This window comes from Ovis aries, chromosome 5 (assembly GCF_016772045.2).
Source record: "Ovis aries strain OAR_USU_Benz2616 breed Rambouillet chromosome 5, ARS-UI_Ramb_v3.0, whole genome shotgun sequence".
Classification (NCBI taxonomy): Eukaryota; Metazoa; Chordata; class Mammalia; order Artiodactyla; family Bovidae; genus Ovis; species Ovis aries.
In genome coordinates this window covers 78,224,083-78,241,332 of record NC_056058.1, presented here as the reverse complement: position 1 = coordinate 78,241,332, position 17,250 = coordinate 78,224,083, and the positions used below count along the sequence as shown (strand labels likewise).

General features: G+C 36.5%; 1 protein-coding gene across 2 annotated transcripts in view; it reads right to left on the bottom strand.

The window, feature by feature from the left end:
- Nucleotides 1-17,250, bottom strand: part of FAM151B (family with sequence similarity 151 member B) — a 33,085-nt gene continuing 15,835 nt past the window's right edge. For both annotated transcript variants that reach the window (XM_042250721.2, XM_004009052.6), the window contains exons 4-6: nt 10,507-10,724; nt 8,015-8,150; nt 1-2,620 (exon numbers count right to left, since the gene is read on the bottom strand). In XM_042250721.2, the coding sequence (XP_042106655.1) occupies nt 2,461-2,620; nt 8,015-8,150; nt 10,507-10,724 (514 nt within the window). In that variant the 3' untranslated portion in view covers nt 1-2,460. The remainder of the gene's footprint in view (nt 2,621-8,014; nt 8,151-10,506; nt 10,725-17,250) is intronic.

The following is a 17,250-nucleotide window of genomic DNA, read 5'->3' as shown; positions in this document are numbered from 1 at the left end:
TCATGAAAACATTCTCCTTTATTCTCTTCTAAATGCTTTATAGATTTAGGTTTCACTTTTAGGCCTAAGATCCAACTCAAATTATTATCTGTGTAGGGCGTGAAGGAGGAATCGTTATCCTTTTTTCCCATATGGACCATAATCCATTTAAATTTTACTTTCAACAGAGTAAATTTTATAATTCTCTTATATAATTTTTATTCCTGCTGCTGTGTGTGCCCTTGCGTCCGACTCTTTGGGGCCCCATGAAGTGTGGCCCACCAGGCTTCTCTGTTCGTGGGATTTTCTTGGTAAGAATGCTGAAGCAGGTTGCTGTTTTCTCCTCCAGGTTATCTTTCCCACCCAAGGATCAAACCAGCATTTCTGGCATCTTCTGAATTGGCAGGTGGATTCTTTACCAGTGAGTCACCTGGGAAGCCCTTTTATTCCCGAGAACACTTTAAAATATAGTTTTAAATCTTAATCTAAATAACACTCAGTTGATAAATTTCTCAATACAAAAGCATTTGGCTTTAAGATTAATACTTTAAAAAATATTATTGAGGACCAGATAAATAGTAAAAATAATCTGGGCAAATGAATTTTATTTTAAACTTAAATGTAGTTCATTTATAAATTCAACTCTTTTTGTGAAAGCTAAGCAGGGTCATTTTAGAACATTTATGATGTAAACAATACTTTTAACCATAGTTTTAAAAGAGTTATTCTTTGCTACAATTGTTATAATTTTATAATTACGAAATTGCACCTTTTGCTTTTGGCAAACAACCATAGAAAGTGAAGTTTTAGTTGCTATTTGACCAATAGCAGCATATTCAGTTGTAGCTAAAATTTAAAGTAGAATGTGATCATTTTCTTTAAGTATTGCATGTGTACAATGTTTCATGTTATATCTCTTACTGCCATCTATCTACAATGGGTATGATCACATGGTAAGTCTAATAAAAAGGGACTATCTGTTGAGCGCTTGCTATGAGACAAACACTGAGCTACATGCTTCCATTGCAAGAATCTCCCTTAATCTTCACAACAACCCTACAAGAGAATCCTCATCCTCCACCCTGCCCCTTGCCCCCATTTTATACAGGAAGGAATCAAGACTCAATGAGGTTAAATATTTCCTCAAATCCATGGCTAGGAAGGGACAGAAGTGGGGCTGTAAGGGAAGTCTATCTGAATTCAAAACCCAAGCTCTTTTCTCTGCCCAGCACTATTTTATTCTCTTGGGGGGAAATGGTTGATAAAAGACAAATTACGTATCTTAGGACATTCATTGTTACAGTACTTTTCAATAAATCAAAGAAGCAACATGTTTTTCTGAATACCTTGCTCAGGACTACGCCAGATACTGTAAAGACAATTAAGAATGTTCTCTCCCCATGAAGGACTTCATAGTCTAGCTAAGGAGACATAACGACAATGTCTGACACAATTAGCGAACACTGTCAGTTAAAAGTAATCGTTAAAGTAAAATCTGGAGATTACTGATGGTGTAAGCATTTTTGAAACAAAGCACTGTACTGAGGACACTGAATTAACTTTTAGAGTGGGACTATATTAGGAAGGGTATTGAAAGAGTAAAATTCAATGAAGTTGAATTTAAGAAGCCCCTAGAGGTTTTTGATTTGGCATAAAGAAAGAGGTGTTTTTAAAGTTTTGTTTTTTTTTTTCAGCAGAATTATCCAGCGTTTCTTTGAGTAATGTGAGGAATGAAGTCATGAGGAAATAATTTTTAAAATTCTAGTAGTGGGACAAGGGCCTGGGACAAGGCGGTGTGGGTGAAAATCTTGAAAAACAAATAACAGATTACCAGGATTAAAATTCTGCTCTCCAATAGTATTTTGCTCACTCTAGATAAGATACTATGATCAAAACAAAGAATACAAAACAACACATTAATATATGGCTGTCAGGATGCTCTGAACAATAAGGAAATTCTAGATACATCCTAATTTAATCCTCATTGCTTTCAGTAAATAGACTTGATCTTGTTATAAGAAAACTGCTCAACCCTGTGAAAGTTAAAAACGTTTTTAAAGCCCTCTTTCTCTTTTGTAGTCTCTGAAATAATTAGTTCTCCAGGGAAAATAAAAGAGGATGGCATATTTTTATGGAATCTCTGTAATGCTAACACCAACATGTAATTTAGTATCTGTATGACACGTGGATTTTTTCCATTATTTTCAAAATACCAAAATATTTTTTATTAATGCTTCTAAAGATTCATTTTCCTAAATCATTATTATATGAGGCCCAATGAAATCTCTTCTTTCCAAATCTTGTAGGTAGGTACAGTATTATAAGGACAGAGGCCTAACAGAGTAAGCGTTCAATAAGTATTTTTTGATTTGATGAACTGGAACATAAATCAGTCATCATAATTTATATGGTAATTAATTCAGATCAGACAAGGAAGGATTGCAAAAGCGAAACATGAAATAATTTAGCAGAATTTTCATCTTAGAGATTAATTTTGATTCCAATGGCTTGTTTAAATTCATGGTTTTGTGGTTCCAAGATGTCATAGAAAACTCGTTTTTTGTCAAAATGATCTCTAATAAAAAGTAAATCTTCAATAGAATAGCTATCATTTTTTCCAGTCCAAATGGTCAGGCTGTACCTGCATCAAAACAAAACAGAATTATATAGTTAATACAGAAGGATAAGAAACAGTGATGAAGAATTCCAACAAGCCTAAACACAGTCACCCTCATTTGTCTCTAACCCAAATTCACATAGAAGAAAAATTAATTAGCACTGGTGGAACTGTATTTTCCTGTTTCATTTCTTCATCAACATCAAAGGGCTAGAGAGAATAAAATTCACATCGCTATTGCCTAAATTAGGTAACCCTCATATGACTTTGGAAACCCAGAATGGTTAGCACTGTAAATAGGCCCAATTTTGGACAAAAGAACAGAGGAGATTGTGTTGTTGATCAAGGAATCCGTTCCCTACACAAAACCGCAGCTCTAACCTGGTTTCTTCAGTAGCCAGGCCAGAGTTAAAAGCATGACTGGAAGGGACAGTGAAGAGATACAATTGTCACTGACATTCCCAACATTCATATCCACTTCTAAGGGGTCCTGCTATCCCTTCTGGGGGTTTCTGTATGAGATATAACAACGCCAAAGAGAATAAACCTAGATCTATTTCTGCAGTCAAAAAACAATAATAATATATGCAGATTGATTATGGATGTAAGACTATGCTCAGAAATTCAAATGCTACTTAAATCATATATTTTCATTTCTTCCGGTGACATTACTATTACACTGTTCTTATTAGAATTTAGAGAAATGAAAATTTCTTTAAGTATTTTCATATTTATTTTCCTCATAAGCATGTCAGATTCCAGGAGAAAATCTCCAAAGCAGTTGTTCTACTAAAGATGGGAAAACCGTCTAACCAATATATATATTCTTGTTATTACACTGACACATTACTGTCCTTAAGGATGATAACACCATTCTGGAAATGTAACAAAGGAAAGTACTTTGGACTTTGCTCCATAAGAGTATTATGTGAAGAACCCAAAATAATTTTAAACTACAGTGGGGAACACAGGAAAAAAAATAAGAATTACTCTAAAAACATATTTTTGCTAAAATGGCATTTTTATTACTTTATTCAAGCACCATGGAGACAAACCTTATAAAAAGACAGATATGAATTTAGGTTAAAAGAAGAGCTTTCCAGTGTTATTTTGCCTCTTTTAATCCTCCCACTATGGTATACAAACTAAAATAGGAAAAATAAAATTGCCTAAGGGTATTTTAAATTGCATTCATTCAAATCACCTCTCAGGTTTCATTTTTAAAGCTCTTTCCACTGTGAAATAACACATATAGGAAAAGATGCATAAAGCATAAATATAAATTTTGACAAATTATTATAAAGTGAACTCCAGTGTAACACAACACAAACCAAGAAAAGAACCTTGCCAGCACCTTAGGAGACACCTGGATATCAGAGCCCCATCACAGCCTCACCTCTCCCCGGGAGTTCTCACAACCTAGACTTTTCAGTTGCCATCTTCTTTACCACCTGTATATTCATCCTAAACAACACAGTTTAATTTTTGCCTGTTAATAAATTTCATATAAGTGGAATCATGGAATGTAATATTTTTGGTATTGCATCTTTTGCTGAATATTTTTTGTGAAATGTATTCAAGTTGAAACATGTAGCCACAGTTTATTCATTTTCTTTGGAAAATAGTTTAGCAGCATCCACTAAAATTGAAAATATGAACACCCTATGACCTAGAAATTCTATTTCCAGAAATTCCTTCCTTACATAATCTTTAGGCACATTTGCACCAGGATGTATGTGTGTGCTCACATTTATGTATATGTACATATATATATATATATATATATATGAATGTTCACACCACCAATTTTTGCAATAGACAAAACCATGAAATAATCCAAATATCATTCAATAATAAATGAACTCTGATGTGCACACAGTAGAATACAGAATTCATTATAAATTCTGATTAGAGCCCTTTTGATATACAAAAATATTCCCCAACTCTGCCTAACCTGTTCATATTCTTCATGGTGTTTTTTGATGGCAAGAATTTCCAAATTTTAATGTGTTCAAATTACTCAAACATATCCTTTATGGCTAATGATTTTTGTGTCTTGCTTAAGAATTCTTTCCTATCCCTAACACTCCTGGAAGCATTGATACTCTAGGAGCAATGATTATACTAAAATCCCAGATTTTGCTTTCTAAATACCACCTGCTACTATAATCAAGAAGGGATCCTTGAAGAAGTGACTGATTTGGGAATTGGGACAAGAACATGATTAGCTTGCCAAGAATGCAAGACCTGAGATCTAGCATGAGGAAATACTGAACTGATTGAGACTGAGGATGTTTTTCATAATAAAGGGCCTGTAGTCTTTAAGACTGTTACATGTATGAGAGGAAAGGAAAAATTGAGGAAGAATTTTGAAAGAGACTGATGCAAACTAAATGCAGTGCATGTTCTTAGAGAGTTTCATAGACCACAAGGAAATAAGGATTGTTGGAATGGCTGCTAAATTTGAATGGGATCTGGAGACTATAGGGGCAGTTTTGCCTTAATGCTGATTTCCTGGTTGGGAGGCTACACAGTAGAAATACAGAAGTGCATTCTTGTGTGGGTTAAGTCTACACTGGAGGACTTCAGGATATGAGACATCATAACAGAAAAATAAACAGAAAAAAAGAAAAGCAGATGGGGGAGAGAGAAGGATAGAGGAAGAAAGAATGGATAAACAGTTTGGGAACATGGGTAAAGGAGATGTTGCAACTTCTGTGTAGGTTTAATATTATTTTTATGACAGTTCAGTTCAGTCCAGTCGCTCAGTTGTGTCCGACTCTTTGCGACCCCATGAATCGCAGCACGCCAGGCCTCCCTGTCCATCACCAACTCCCGGAGTTCACTCAGACTCGCGTCCATCGAGTCAGTGATGCCATCCAGCCATCTCATCCTTGGTCGTCCCCTTCTTCTCCTGCCCCCAATCCCTCCCAGGATCAAGGTCTTTGCCAATGAGTCAACTCTTCGCATGAGGTAGCCAAAGTACTGGAGTTTCAGCTTTAGCATCATTCCTTCCAAAGAAATCCCAGGGTTGATCTCCTTCAGAATGGACTGGTTGGATCTCCTTGCAGTCCAAGGGACTCTCAAGAGTCTTCTCCAACACCACAGTTCAAAAGCATCAATTCCTTGGCGCTCAGCCTTCTTCACAGACCAACTCTCGCATCCATACATGACCACAGGAAAACCATAGCCTTGACTAGATGGACCTTAGTCGGCAAAGTAATGTCTCTGCTTTTGAACATGCTATCTAGGTTGGGCATAACTTTTCTTCCAAGGAGTAAGCATCTTTTAATTTCATGGCTGCAATCACCATCTGCAGTGATTTTGGAGCCCCAAAAAATAAAGTCTGACACTGTTTCTACTGTTTCTCCATCTATTTCCCATGGAGTGATGGGACCAGATGCCATGATCTTCGTTTTCTGAATGTTGAGCTTTAAGCCAACTTTTTCACTCTCTTTTACTTTCATCAAGAGGCTTTTTAGTTCCTCTTCACTTTCTGCCATAAGGGTGGTGTCATCTGCATATCTGACGTTATTGATATTTCTCCCGGCAATCTTGATTCCAGCTTGTGTTTCTTCCAGTCCAGAGTTTCTCATGATGTACTCTGCATAGAAGTTAAATAAGCAGGGTGACAATATACAGCCTTGACGTACTCCTTTTCCTATCTGGAACCAGTCTGTTGTTCCATGTCCAGTTCTAACTGTTAGTCACCCTTAAAACAGTCGATGAAAAATAAAATAAAAATCATATTTATATTCTTTGGTGGCTCAGATGGTGAAGAATCCGCCTGCAATGCTGGAAACCCAGGTTTGATCCCTGGGTTGGGAAGATCCCCTGGAGAAGGGAATGGCAACCCTCTCCAGTATTCTTGCCTGGAGAATTTCATGGACAGAGGAGCCTGGTGGGCTACTATCCATGGGGTCACAAACAGTCAGACACGACTGAGCCTCTAACACTAAGCACCAGGTTGGTTTCAACACTGAGTTATTCAAACTCAAGTACAGGCTATTTGAATGTTATTTTTAACATCTTAGGAAATGTAAAAAGAAAGAAAGGTCCTTAGTTTTTTTCTAATGAAATGCCCATGATATTGATACCCAAAACTGAGAAAGAAAAAACTACAGACCAATCTCACTTTAAAATGCCGAAATTCTAACTAAAATATTAGCAATAAAATTCAGCAGACTATAAAAGAATGATAAATCTCAAGAGGGATGTGTGGATGATTCAATATATAAAACACTAATATAATTTATTTTATTAATATATAATGTGAGAAAATAGGGTTATATTCCTAAAAACTGAAAAAGAATTTAGTAAAAACTCTACCCACAGGAATATGGATATTTCTCTAATATTTGGGTATATGCTTCTCTTACTCTCTAAAATATAGTGAATTATCAAACTGGGTCCTTTTCTGGATGATTTGTGATAATTATTTGCTTGTTAGAAGTGTTTACAACCATGTAACATATGTGTTGAGGGCAGTTTTACCAGAATCTTTTCATTTCTACGTATTCAAATGTATCAAAATTTCCTTTTATTGCTTCTGGGTTTTGTGCCTTATAAGAAGGGTCTTCTCCATTCTGAAACTACATATACAAAAAAAAAAATCATCAATTGTGTTTTCTTTATGCACTTATTGTTTGACATTCAAGTCTTTAATTCATCTGGAATTTATTTTGGAGGAAGATTAAGGAAGGTCATTTACTTTGTTTTTCTTACAGTGTTGCCTGTCCCTATACAAGTTATTGAACTTTTGCACCAGTGATCTGAAATACCAGCCTTTTCCTATCCTAAGTTCCATGATAGAGCTGAGTTTATTTCTGGGCTTTCCCTGCTGTCCTATTGACTAGCCTATTAAAAAACATAGTATCAAAACTGTTTCACTATCTGTAGCTTTATACTATTTAATACATGGTCCAACAAATTTTTATGACAGGATAAAATAACAAAATTTGGGGGATTCCTTGGCAGTCCAGTGTTTAGGACTTGGTACTTTCACTGCCGAGGGTACAGATTCAATCTCTGGTTAGGGAACTAAGATCTCACAAGCTGCACAGCCAAAAAAAATTAATTTTTAAAATAACAAAATTTTTATGTGGAAAAGACTTGGAATTATGACAGAATTCAAAGGGAAATTATTGTATTCACTTATAACTTTTTGTGAATGTGTAGTATATTGAAAAAAATGACAAACTAGGTACCTATTATGGGCAAAAGGTTTCGTGTGGAATAGAGGTGAAAGACCTGATATTAAGATTCATCAAGGAGCTTCATTCCAGGGAGGAAGTCTGAGCACTGACAAGAATCAGCATCCATCTTCTGTCTCTCCCTCACACACACAGTCTGTATGATCAGTTTTCACCTTTCACACACACTCACATGTACACACTACACTGTCAAACTTACACATACCTGTGTGATTGCTTCAACAGCCAAAGTAACTGAGAACAAGACTGCCTGACTAATGCTGCTCTGACAGGAAATGTTACAGGTTGATTTAGCTCGTTACATATATATTCCATCTCTTTCACCATTGTCCAACTGTAACCTGAAGTGAAAAGAAAGAAATTTAACTTTTCTCACCAGAATCCTAAAAAGTCAATTAAGTAAAAATTAAATCATATATGAATATGTAACTTCATAGGTAATTCACTAAAATTTCCATTTGGGTTCAGAAAAAGTCCATGGACTGTAACCTATCAGGCTCCTCCGACCATGGGATTTTCCAGGCAAGAATACTGGAGTGGGTTGCCACTTCCTTCTCCAGGGGATCTTCCCAATCCAGGGATCAAATCCGGGTCTCCTGCATTGCAGGCAGACACTTTACCATCTGAGCCACCAGGAAAGGATAAAAATTAAATTATATATGAAATATGTAAATTCATAGGTAATTCATTAAAATTTTCATTTGGATTCAGAGAAAGTAGTATACCACTTCATGCAGGAAAATATTTTGAGTGGGATGCAGATAAAAAAATTACATCTAAAGTCATGTCACAAGCGAACAAGAGCAAATCAAGCAAAAAAATTGAAAACTTACAAAAGAATTGATTAATCTATCAAGTACAAAAAAGGAAATGTTGGCACTATATATATATAATTTAAAATTCTAAGGCTCTGCATCATTCATATACTCTATAAACTTAGATTTTCCACTTGTGTTAAGCTTTCTTTTCCAGGAAAAAGATGGTTGCTAGGTACTTACAAGCTATTTAGGTAATAATTAACTTCAATTTTTTTTTTAAATGTGGGGGCTAGTCCAAATTACTTACACATTTTATCTAAAATAGAAATAGTATTTGAATTGGCTTTTATATGTGTGTTTTCTGTTTTAAATCAAGTTTAGACATTGTGGAAAATATATCTGCCTATTTATAAACAGCTTCAGAAAAAAAATGTATATTTAAAAAATAACCCCTAAACTCTATCAAAAGTAGGTTGAAAAAGTATTGGTCTGTAAAGGAACAATTTACTAAAAGCCTATAGCAGCTAAATTCCTCATGAAAGAAGGGAAAGGTCTGTTTTCTTTTAAAATCTAGAAAATTGTATCTTTTTAATTAGAAAAAGGGGCTGCTAACATAAGCTATTACTTACATTACTACAAACATAAACTCTCTTTCCTAAAATTTGTAGCATAAGAAGTAAGGGAAGATAAAACACACGGTGGTAATGACCATCGGCCAGCAGGGGAAAAGTAGCCTGGAAACATTCAACACCAACATGACTTAAAGACCCAGACATGGTTTAATTCAGTTCAAGCCTGAGATTAAAGTCAGAGTTAGACTAAACTGTGACTAAAAAGAGATCAGAAGCAGTATGGAAGCTATTAAATCGTCTCTAGTTTACCTTCTTTAAACACTTTGAATTATAGGCTATATCCTTTACTGACACGAATAAAACGATTAGAAAATTAAAATAGAACAAATTTAAAGTATACTGTTTTTCTCTCGATTATATCAATTGTTGCCCCAGGGGTTATAACCTAAATGTCACTACGCAACCAGATAGCAGTTACTCTGATCTCATGTTAGATTTTAAAACTTTACATCTAAAGACAGTAATAGCAAATAAGTAAATTTTAAAACGCCCTAAACACAAGATAAAGGCTAACATTTCCATAAACTCTAAATATCTTCTTGGTTAATTATTTTTACCATGTGTTCAGGTGTCCCAGAGCATCTGATTTTACTGGATCCCTGATTTAGGATCCCTAATTAGTGATTTTACTGGACAATCATTAAATAGGGATGTATGAAGAAAAAGATGAATCCATATAGCGTAATAAGTTTCATCCAGGAAAAAGAAGCTGAATATCAGGTCCATCGAAAAGAGTACATGAAGAAAAAGAAGAAATTTCCCAGAGAGGAAAGTCTCGTGGCCTCCCACACCCTCTGTCTAGCTAGAGGGCGTGAGGGCACCAAGCTTCTTTTCTAGCAGTCTTCATTTCAAGGACCGTCTAATATCAAGGGAGCAGAATCTATGCTCTTCAACCACACATCGCCTACTTCTGGCCTTACATCACTTAAAAAGATTTTATTACCACTTCTTTATCTTTCATCCAACATAGAGAGTTTGCTTCAAAATAAAAGAAAAAAAAAAGAGTATAGAATGCTCTACAAGTACAAAGAGACCAACTCAGAATTTGCTTAAAGTATGTATAGAGGCAGCTTTGGTTATTCTAGACCTTGCAAATAAATATTTTCTGTGGGAGCCTGGTGACAAAATGTCACCAGTGAATGAGATCGATCTGAAATAACAGAAGGAAGATTCATACACACATCTTTAGGGCCAGATCTTTCTCTCCATTAGGCTCTTGGATTTATAGAACATGGTTTTGGTTTTGTAGTAAAGGTATTATTTTTATATCTGAATGTATAAAAGGAACACATATTTTAAATTATCACCTTCATTGACTTTCTCAGGATGCCATCCTGTTGTCCAACCCAGAGAAAATGTCACATCTGGAAAGAAGGATGTCACAGTGTCTATAAAAGGCTTTGCATCCACTACTCTGCTATTTCCATTTGGACCAGGAAGAACATCAGCATTAATCCACACTGGACGCTTCAGATACCTCTTGACATTTTCCAAGAGCATCATGGATGGTTCTACAGCTGCCAAACTAAAAACAATTTGTTGTCAATGAGATACATTCCTAAAGTAAAAGTAAAAGGTTCTTTTAGACTAGTGGCTTTAACATTCTCAAATTCATAATAAATGTATAACATCATAATGCTTGAATTAAATAAAATCAAAGATTAGATATCACCAGAGGGGAAAGTTAACATATGCCATATCTTAAAATACTGATTTATACTTATTATTCATGAAGGTACTTAAAAGATTCTATTAATGTATGAATAATGCCACTACCTGTAGATAGAAGTTTCAAAACCCTGTATTATGATCACTCAGTATAAAAACAATTTAAGAAAAGACACAAACATTCACTCATCAAAGAATGTATAAATAGGATTTAAAAATTAAACATACTCACAACCTGCAAATTCCAGTTTATGAAAATACCCAAAGTGCACTCAGACACTATGTCTCTAACACTGGCTAATGACCTTGGGAAAAAGAGCCTCTTTCCCTGTATGTATTCTTGTGAGAGTCTGGATGCACAAACACACTTCTAAAAATGACTGCAAAATGTAACATTAAAATATTTCCTTAAAGCTTTTATAAACTTCATTTTTCTCCTCTACTGTAAACATCTTTTCTGAGAACTCAAGACAACTATATTTTAGTTACTTTTAAACTAAAAAGCAACTTCACTCCTTTTACTTCCTGACATCTTCTTGGACGAATACATTTTGAAATAATAAGGCTTTGAACCGCCAATATAATTTTTACTTTTAAAAAATACAAACAAACTTTATTGGAAAACTACAGTACATGCAATCTTGAATCGCTTCTGAATCTTTGAGGCCTATGCATATTTCTCAGAAAATTAGCTTTTAAGGAACACAATGATTGGGGGGACTAAGAGTCTGGGAGGTGGATATTGGGAGGGAGAACATGCAGCACCCCTTGTCGGTCTTCCACTTTTCCTCTTAATGGACTGGAGTCCTTCTGCCTATGCTTCCACCACTCTTCCCTCACTCCTTTTGGGCTTCCTACTTTATGAGCAGAAACTGATAATGTCATCATTGCTGTTCACTGTGTTCAGTCGCCAGTCATGTCTGGCTCTTTGCAACGCCATGGACTGCAGCACAGCAGGCTTCCCTATCCCTCACCATCTCCCGGAGGTTGCCCAAGTTCATGTCGATTGCATCAGTGATGCCATCCAACGATTTCATCCTCTGTTGCCCTCTTTTCCTGCCTTTGCAGTCTTTCCCAGCGTCAGGGTCTTTTCCAACGAGCCAGCTGTTCACATCAGATGACCAGAGTATTGGAGCTTCAGCTTCAGCTTCAGCATCAGTTCTTCCAAAGAGTATTCAGGGTTGATTTCCTTTAAAATTGACTGGTTTTAATGGCTGAGTAATACTCCATTGTGTATATGTACCACAGCTTTCTTATCCATTCATCTGCTGATGGACATCTAGGTTGCTTCCATGTCCTGGCTATTATAAACAGTGCTGCGATGAACATTGGGGTACACGTGTCTCTTTCAATTCTGGTTTCCTCAGTGTGTATGCCACATTGAAACATGTATAATATCATGGTTCGATGCAGGATACAGGATGCTTGGGGCTGGTGCACTGGGATGACCCAGAGGGATGGTACGGGGAGGGAGGTGGGTGGGGGGTTCAGGATTGGGAACACGTGTACACCCGTGGTGGATTCATGTTGATGTATGGCAAAACCAATACAATATTGTAAAGTAAAATAATAATAATAATAATAATTTAAAAATTGACTGGTTTGATCTCCTTGCTTTCCAAGGGATTCTTAAGAGTCTTCTCCAGCACCACAGTTCAAAAGCATCAATTCTTTGGCGCTCTGTCTTCTTTATAGTTCAGCTCTCAAATCCGTACATGACTGCTAGAAAGATCATAGCCTTGACTATATGGACCTTTGTCAGCAAAGTGCTGTCTTTGCTTTTTTTTTTGGTCTTTGCTTTTTCACACACTGTTTTAGGTTTGTCATAGCTTTCCCGCCAAGAAGCAATCGTCTTCTAATTTCATGGCTGTAGTTATCATCCACAGTGATTTTAGAGCCCAAGAAGAAAAAAAATCTGTCACTGCTTCCACCTTTTCCCTTCCATTTTCCATGAAGTGAAAGGACTGGATACCAGGATCTTTGTTTTTTTTAATATTTAGTTTTAAGTTGGCTTTTTCACTCTCCTCCTTCACCCTCATCAGGAGACTCTTTTAAGAATTCCTCTTCACTTTCTGCCATTAGAGTGGTATCATCGGCATATCTGAAGTTGTTGATATTTCTCCCAGCAATCTCGATTCCAGCTTGTAACTCATCCAGCCTGGCATTTTGCATAATGTGCTCTGTGTATAAGTTAAACAAACAGGGAGACAATAAACAGCCTTTTCGTACTCTTTTCTCAATCCCGAACTACTCAGTTGTTCCATACAGGGTTCTAACTTTGCTTCTTGACCCACATACAGGTTTCCCAGGAGACAAGTAAGATGGTCTGGTATTCCCATCTCTCTAAGAGTTTTTCACAGTTTGTTATGATATACACAGTCAAAGACTTTAGCATAGTCAATGAAACAGAGATAGATATTTTTCTGGAATTCCCTTGCTTTCTCTGTGATCCAGGCAATGTTGGCAATTTGATCTATGGTTCCTCTGTCTTTGCTAAACCCAGTTTGGACATTGGAAGCTCTCAGTTCATGTAATGCTGAAGCCTAGCTTGGAGGATTTTGAGCATAGCCTTACTAGCATGGGAGATGAGTGCAACTGTCTGGTGGTTTGAACATTCTTTAGTACTACCCTTCTTTGGAATTGGGATGAGGACTGACATTTTCCAGTTCTGTGGCCACTGCTGGGTTTTCCAAATTTGCTGACATATTGAGAGCAGCACTTCCATAGCATCATCTTTTAGGATTTTAAATAACTCTGCAGGGATTCCATCATCTCCACTGACTTTATTGGCAGCAGCACTTCCTAAGGCCCACTTGATTTTATACTCCACAATGTTTGGCTCTGAGTGAGAGACTACACCATCGTCATTAGCTGGGTCATTAAACTCTTTTTTTGTACAGTTCTGTGTATTCTTTCCATCTCTTCTTGATCTCTTCTGCTTCTATAGGGTCATATTTATTAGTGAGCAAGGATACTGTTCACTAAAACCAGAGGAAATCAGCCTCTCTTTAACTCTGCTCCCATGTAATAAGCTGCTTTTTTTCTCATTCTTATACCCCTGAAATTCGGGCCCTAGATTAAAGCGGATTAATAAACTCTAATGCAGGACCTTAACAGATTCTAATATAGATGCTGTCATTTCTGTCTCAAATGCTTTCTGCCTTGAATGATATCAACACTGTGTTAAAAACCACAATTCTGAGATCTGGCCAACTGTACTTCCTACAAAATTCCCTCATTTTTAGGGAATTGTACCTATTACAAGGTACTTAAGCAACTTGTACTATTATTCTGAAGCTTGCTTACCTATTACCTGTACCTATTACAAGGTACTTAAGCAACTTATACCTATTACTCCAAAGCTGGCTCGTCTGCAAGTCCCACCGCAGCAGCTAAGTGCCGGTGGGGTTCTGCTCTTCAGAAGTGGAGTAGAAGGAAACCTTAAACTAAGCCACACATGTTTCACAGCTGACCTCCTCTCCTTTTCTAGAAATGATTCTGCTTTCTTAAGAAATCTGGTGTCTGTGGAGTTGGGTTAATCACTAACTTCCCGTTTATATTCAACAGGAAGCTTCTTAGCCTTTCTCAATTTAGTAAACTGACATTAGGCTGTTCAATGACGGCTCACCATCTGATATCTACTCTCAACACATTCTCCCCCAAACTGACATTGCAATGGCATATATTAGGTGTCTACCACGTGCAAAGCACTGCACAGTTAGACATAAAGACCTACGACACAGAACATAATGAAGTAAGACTTTAATATACTTTTTAATATTTAACTGTTTAATATTTTAATTATTAACCAGTAATAATGAAATATTATAACTTAATATTTAACTATTAATATTTTAATATTCTTTTACAGGTAAATGTTTTAATTATCACTAATACAAAAGACTATAGTACCACCACTTTCCCTTTCCATTAAGAAAAACAAAACCTATATTAAGAAAAACACAAAATCTTACTTAGGAAAAAATTAAGTTTTAATTTCTGGAAATTTACAAAATAATTACAAAATTCTTCTGGAAGAGTAAATGTGGAGGAAACACCATATTTGGGGAGGAAAAAAAAAAGACTGAGGATAAACTTTTGCCCAACAGCAAAATACAATATTTACTACAAAGAATAATATACTATATTCCTAGCCTGGAAGACTCACTGCATAAATATTTAAAATAACAATTCTCTCCCAATTAATCTATAAATTCCTTTGTTCCTTTATCTGGAAGATGAGAATAGGAAGAACCTATGTCTTAGGACTGCTGTAAAGATTAAACGAATTAACATTCAATGCTCTTAGATCATGGGGGAAGAAATGGCATCCACTCCAGTGTTGTCACCTGGAAAAATCCCATGGACAGAGGAGCCTGGCAGACTACAGTCCCTAGGATCACAATGAATCAGACAGAACTGAGTGACTGAGCACACTCTTACTCTTAGAACTGTGTCTGACACACAGTATGTATTTACATAATTGTTAGTTAATTCCCCTTCAAATATGCATGATCAAAAAACATGCAGTCTTTTTCTAGTGGCACAGCCTTTTACTGGTGACTGCTAGCATTTAGGAATGAATGAGCTGATCTAACTGGTGAGGAGTCAAAGTATATATTTCATAGAGAACAAGTCTATAGGCAATGGTAAACATTAAAAAAAAAAAAAAAGAAAACTGAGCATGTGAAAAGACAAGGAGATCTCAAGTTTTGCTTGCCAAGCATTAAGGATTAAATACTTTATTTCATGGTCCCTGGTGGCTTAGTCGGCAAAGAATCCACTTGTAATGTAGGAGACCACCTGCAATGCAGGAGATGCTGGTTCAATCCCTGGGTTGGGAAGATCCCTTAGAGAAGGAAATGGCAACCACTCCAGCATTCTTGCCTGGGAAATTCCATGGACAGAGGAGCCTGGTGGGCTATAGTTCATGGGGTTGCGAAGAGTCAGACACAACTGAGTGACTAAACCACCATCAAAGGAACACTGGACTGGCTCTAGGAAACCCGGAATCTGGTCCTAGCTCAGCTCTCAAGTTTAGCTGTTGTCACATAACCTCTGTTGGACTAAGTTCCTTTGTCAATAAAATGGAGTTGGACTATTCACCATTCTAAAAGCTTTAAGATCTTACAATAGCTTTCATTCACAGTATAAAGAGGTTTACTAGTATATTTAGCCCCACAACAAATGAAAAGGCAAGGAGATCTAAAGTTTTGCTCGCTGAGCATTAATGATTAAATACTTATTAGGTTTTTAAAAATCCTATGAATAAGATTTCCAATCCTTATTCTTTTCTTGAGGTGATTCAATTTTAAAATACTGTTCAAAGATAAAGTAAGTTTACCACACATCCTAGATTCTCATAGCAGTTGCCTTCATGGGTCTCATGAAGAGCTTTTATGGTGTCACAATAAATCCCTGGCTCTACCTATAATTTTTACACTGCCAAAATACCACAAAAGTAAAACTTTCTGTGATGGTCACGGAGAAGGAAATGATACTTAATCTTGCTCTCTTCATTATCAATGTTTCTAAAACATTATTTTTAAGAAACTCTTCAGTAATTAAAGAATTCTAAATAATTTCCCAAATATAACAACACAAATCAAGTAGGAAATGTATTAACTAACCCAACTACTGCCAACTCTGTCTCAGACTACTTCTTAGTGAAAGTAGCATCTTAAATGTATTGTTCTCTGGACTTGTGAACTTGTATTGCTCAATGACTTCCCTGGTGGCTCAGACAGTAAAGCATCTGCCTATAAAGGAGGAGCCTTGGGTTCCATCCCCGGGTCGGGAAGATCCTCTGGAGAAGGAAATGGCAACCCACTCCAGTACTCTTGCCTGGAAAACCCCATGGACGGAGAAACCTGGCGAGCTACAGTCCATGGGGTCGAAAAGAGTCGGACACGACTGAGCGACTCCACTTTCTTTCAAATGGATTTGTGGACATAGTGGGGGAAGAAGAGGGTGAGACAAATTGAGAGAGTAACACTGAAATATATAGAATACTATGTGCAAAACAGATAGCTAATGGGAAGCTGCTGTGTAACAGGGAGCTCAGCTCGGTGCCCTGTGATGACCTAGAAGAGTGGGATGGTGGGGGACAGGAAAGTTCAAGAGAGAGGGGATACATACACACACACACACACACACACACACACACACACACACACACAGCTTATTCACTTCATTGTACAGCAGAAACTAACACAACATTGTAAAGGAATTATCCTCCAGTTAAAAATTTTAAAAGGTATTGGGAGTTATTCACATAGAAAAAAAATTTACCGTTCTATTATTACAATGGTCAGTTATGATAAATTCCTTTATAAAAATTAACTTAAGTTTAACCTCAAAATGTTCCCAAGAAACAATATTAG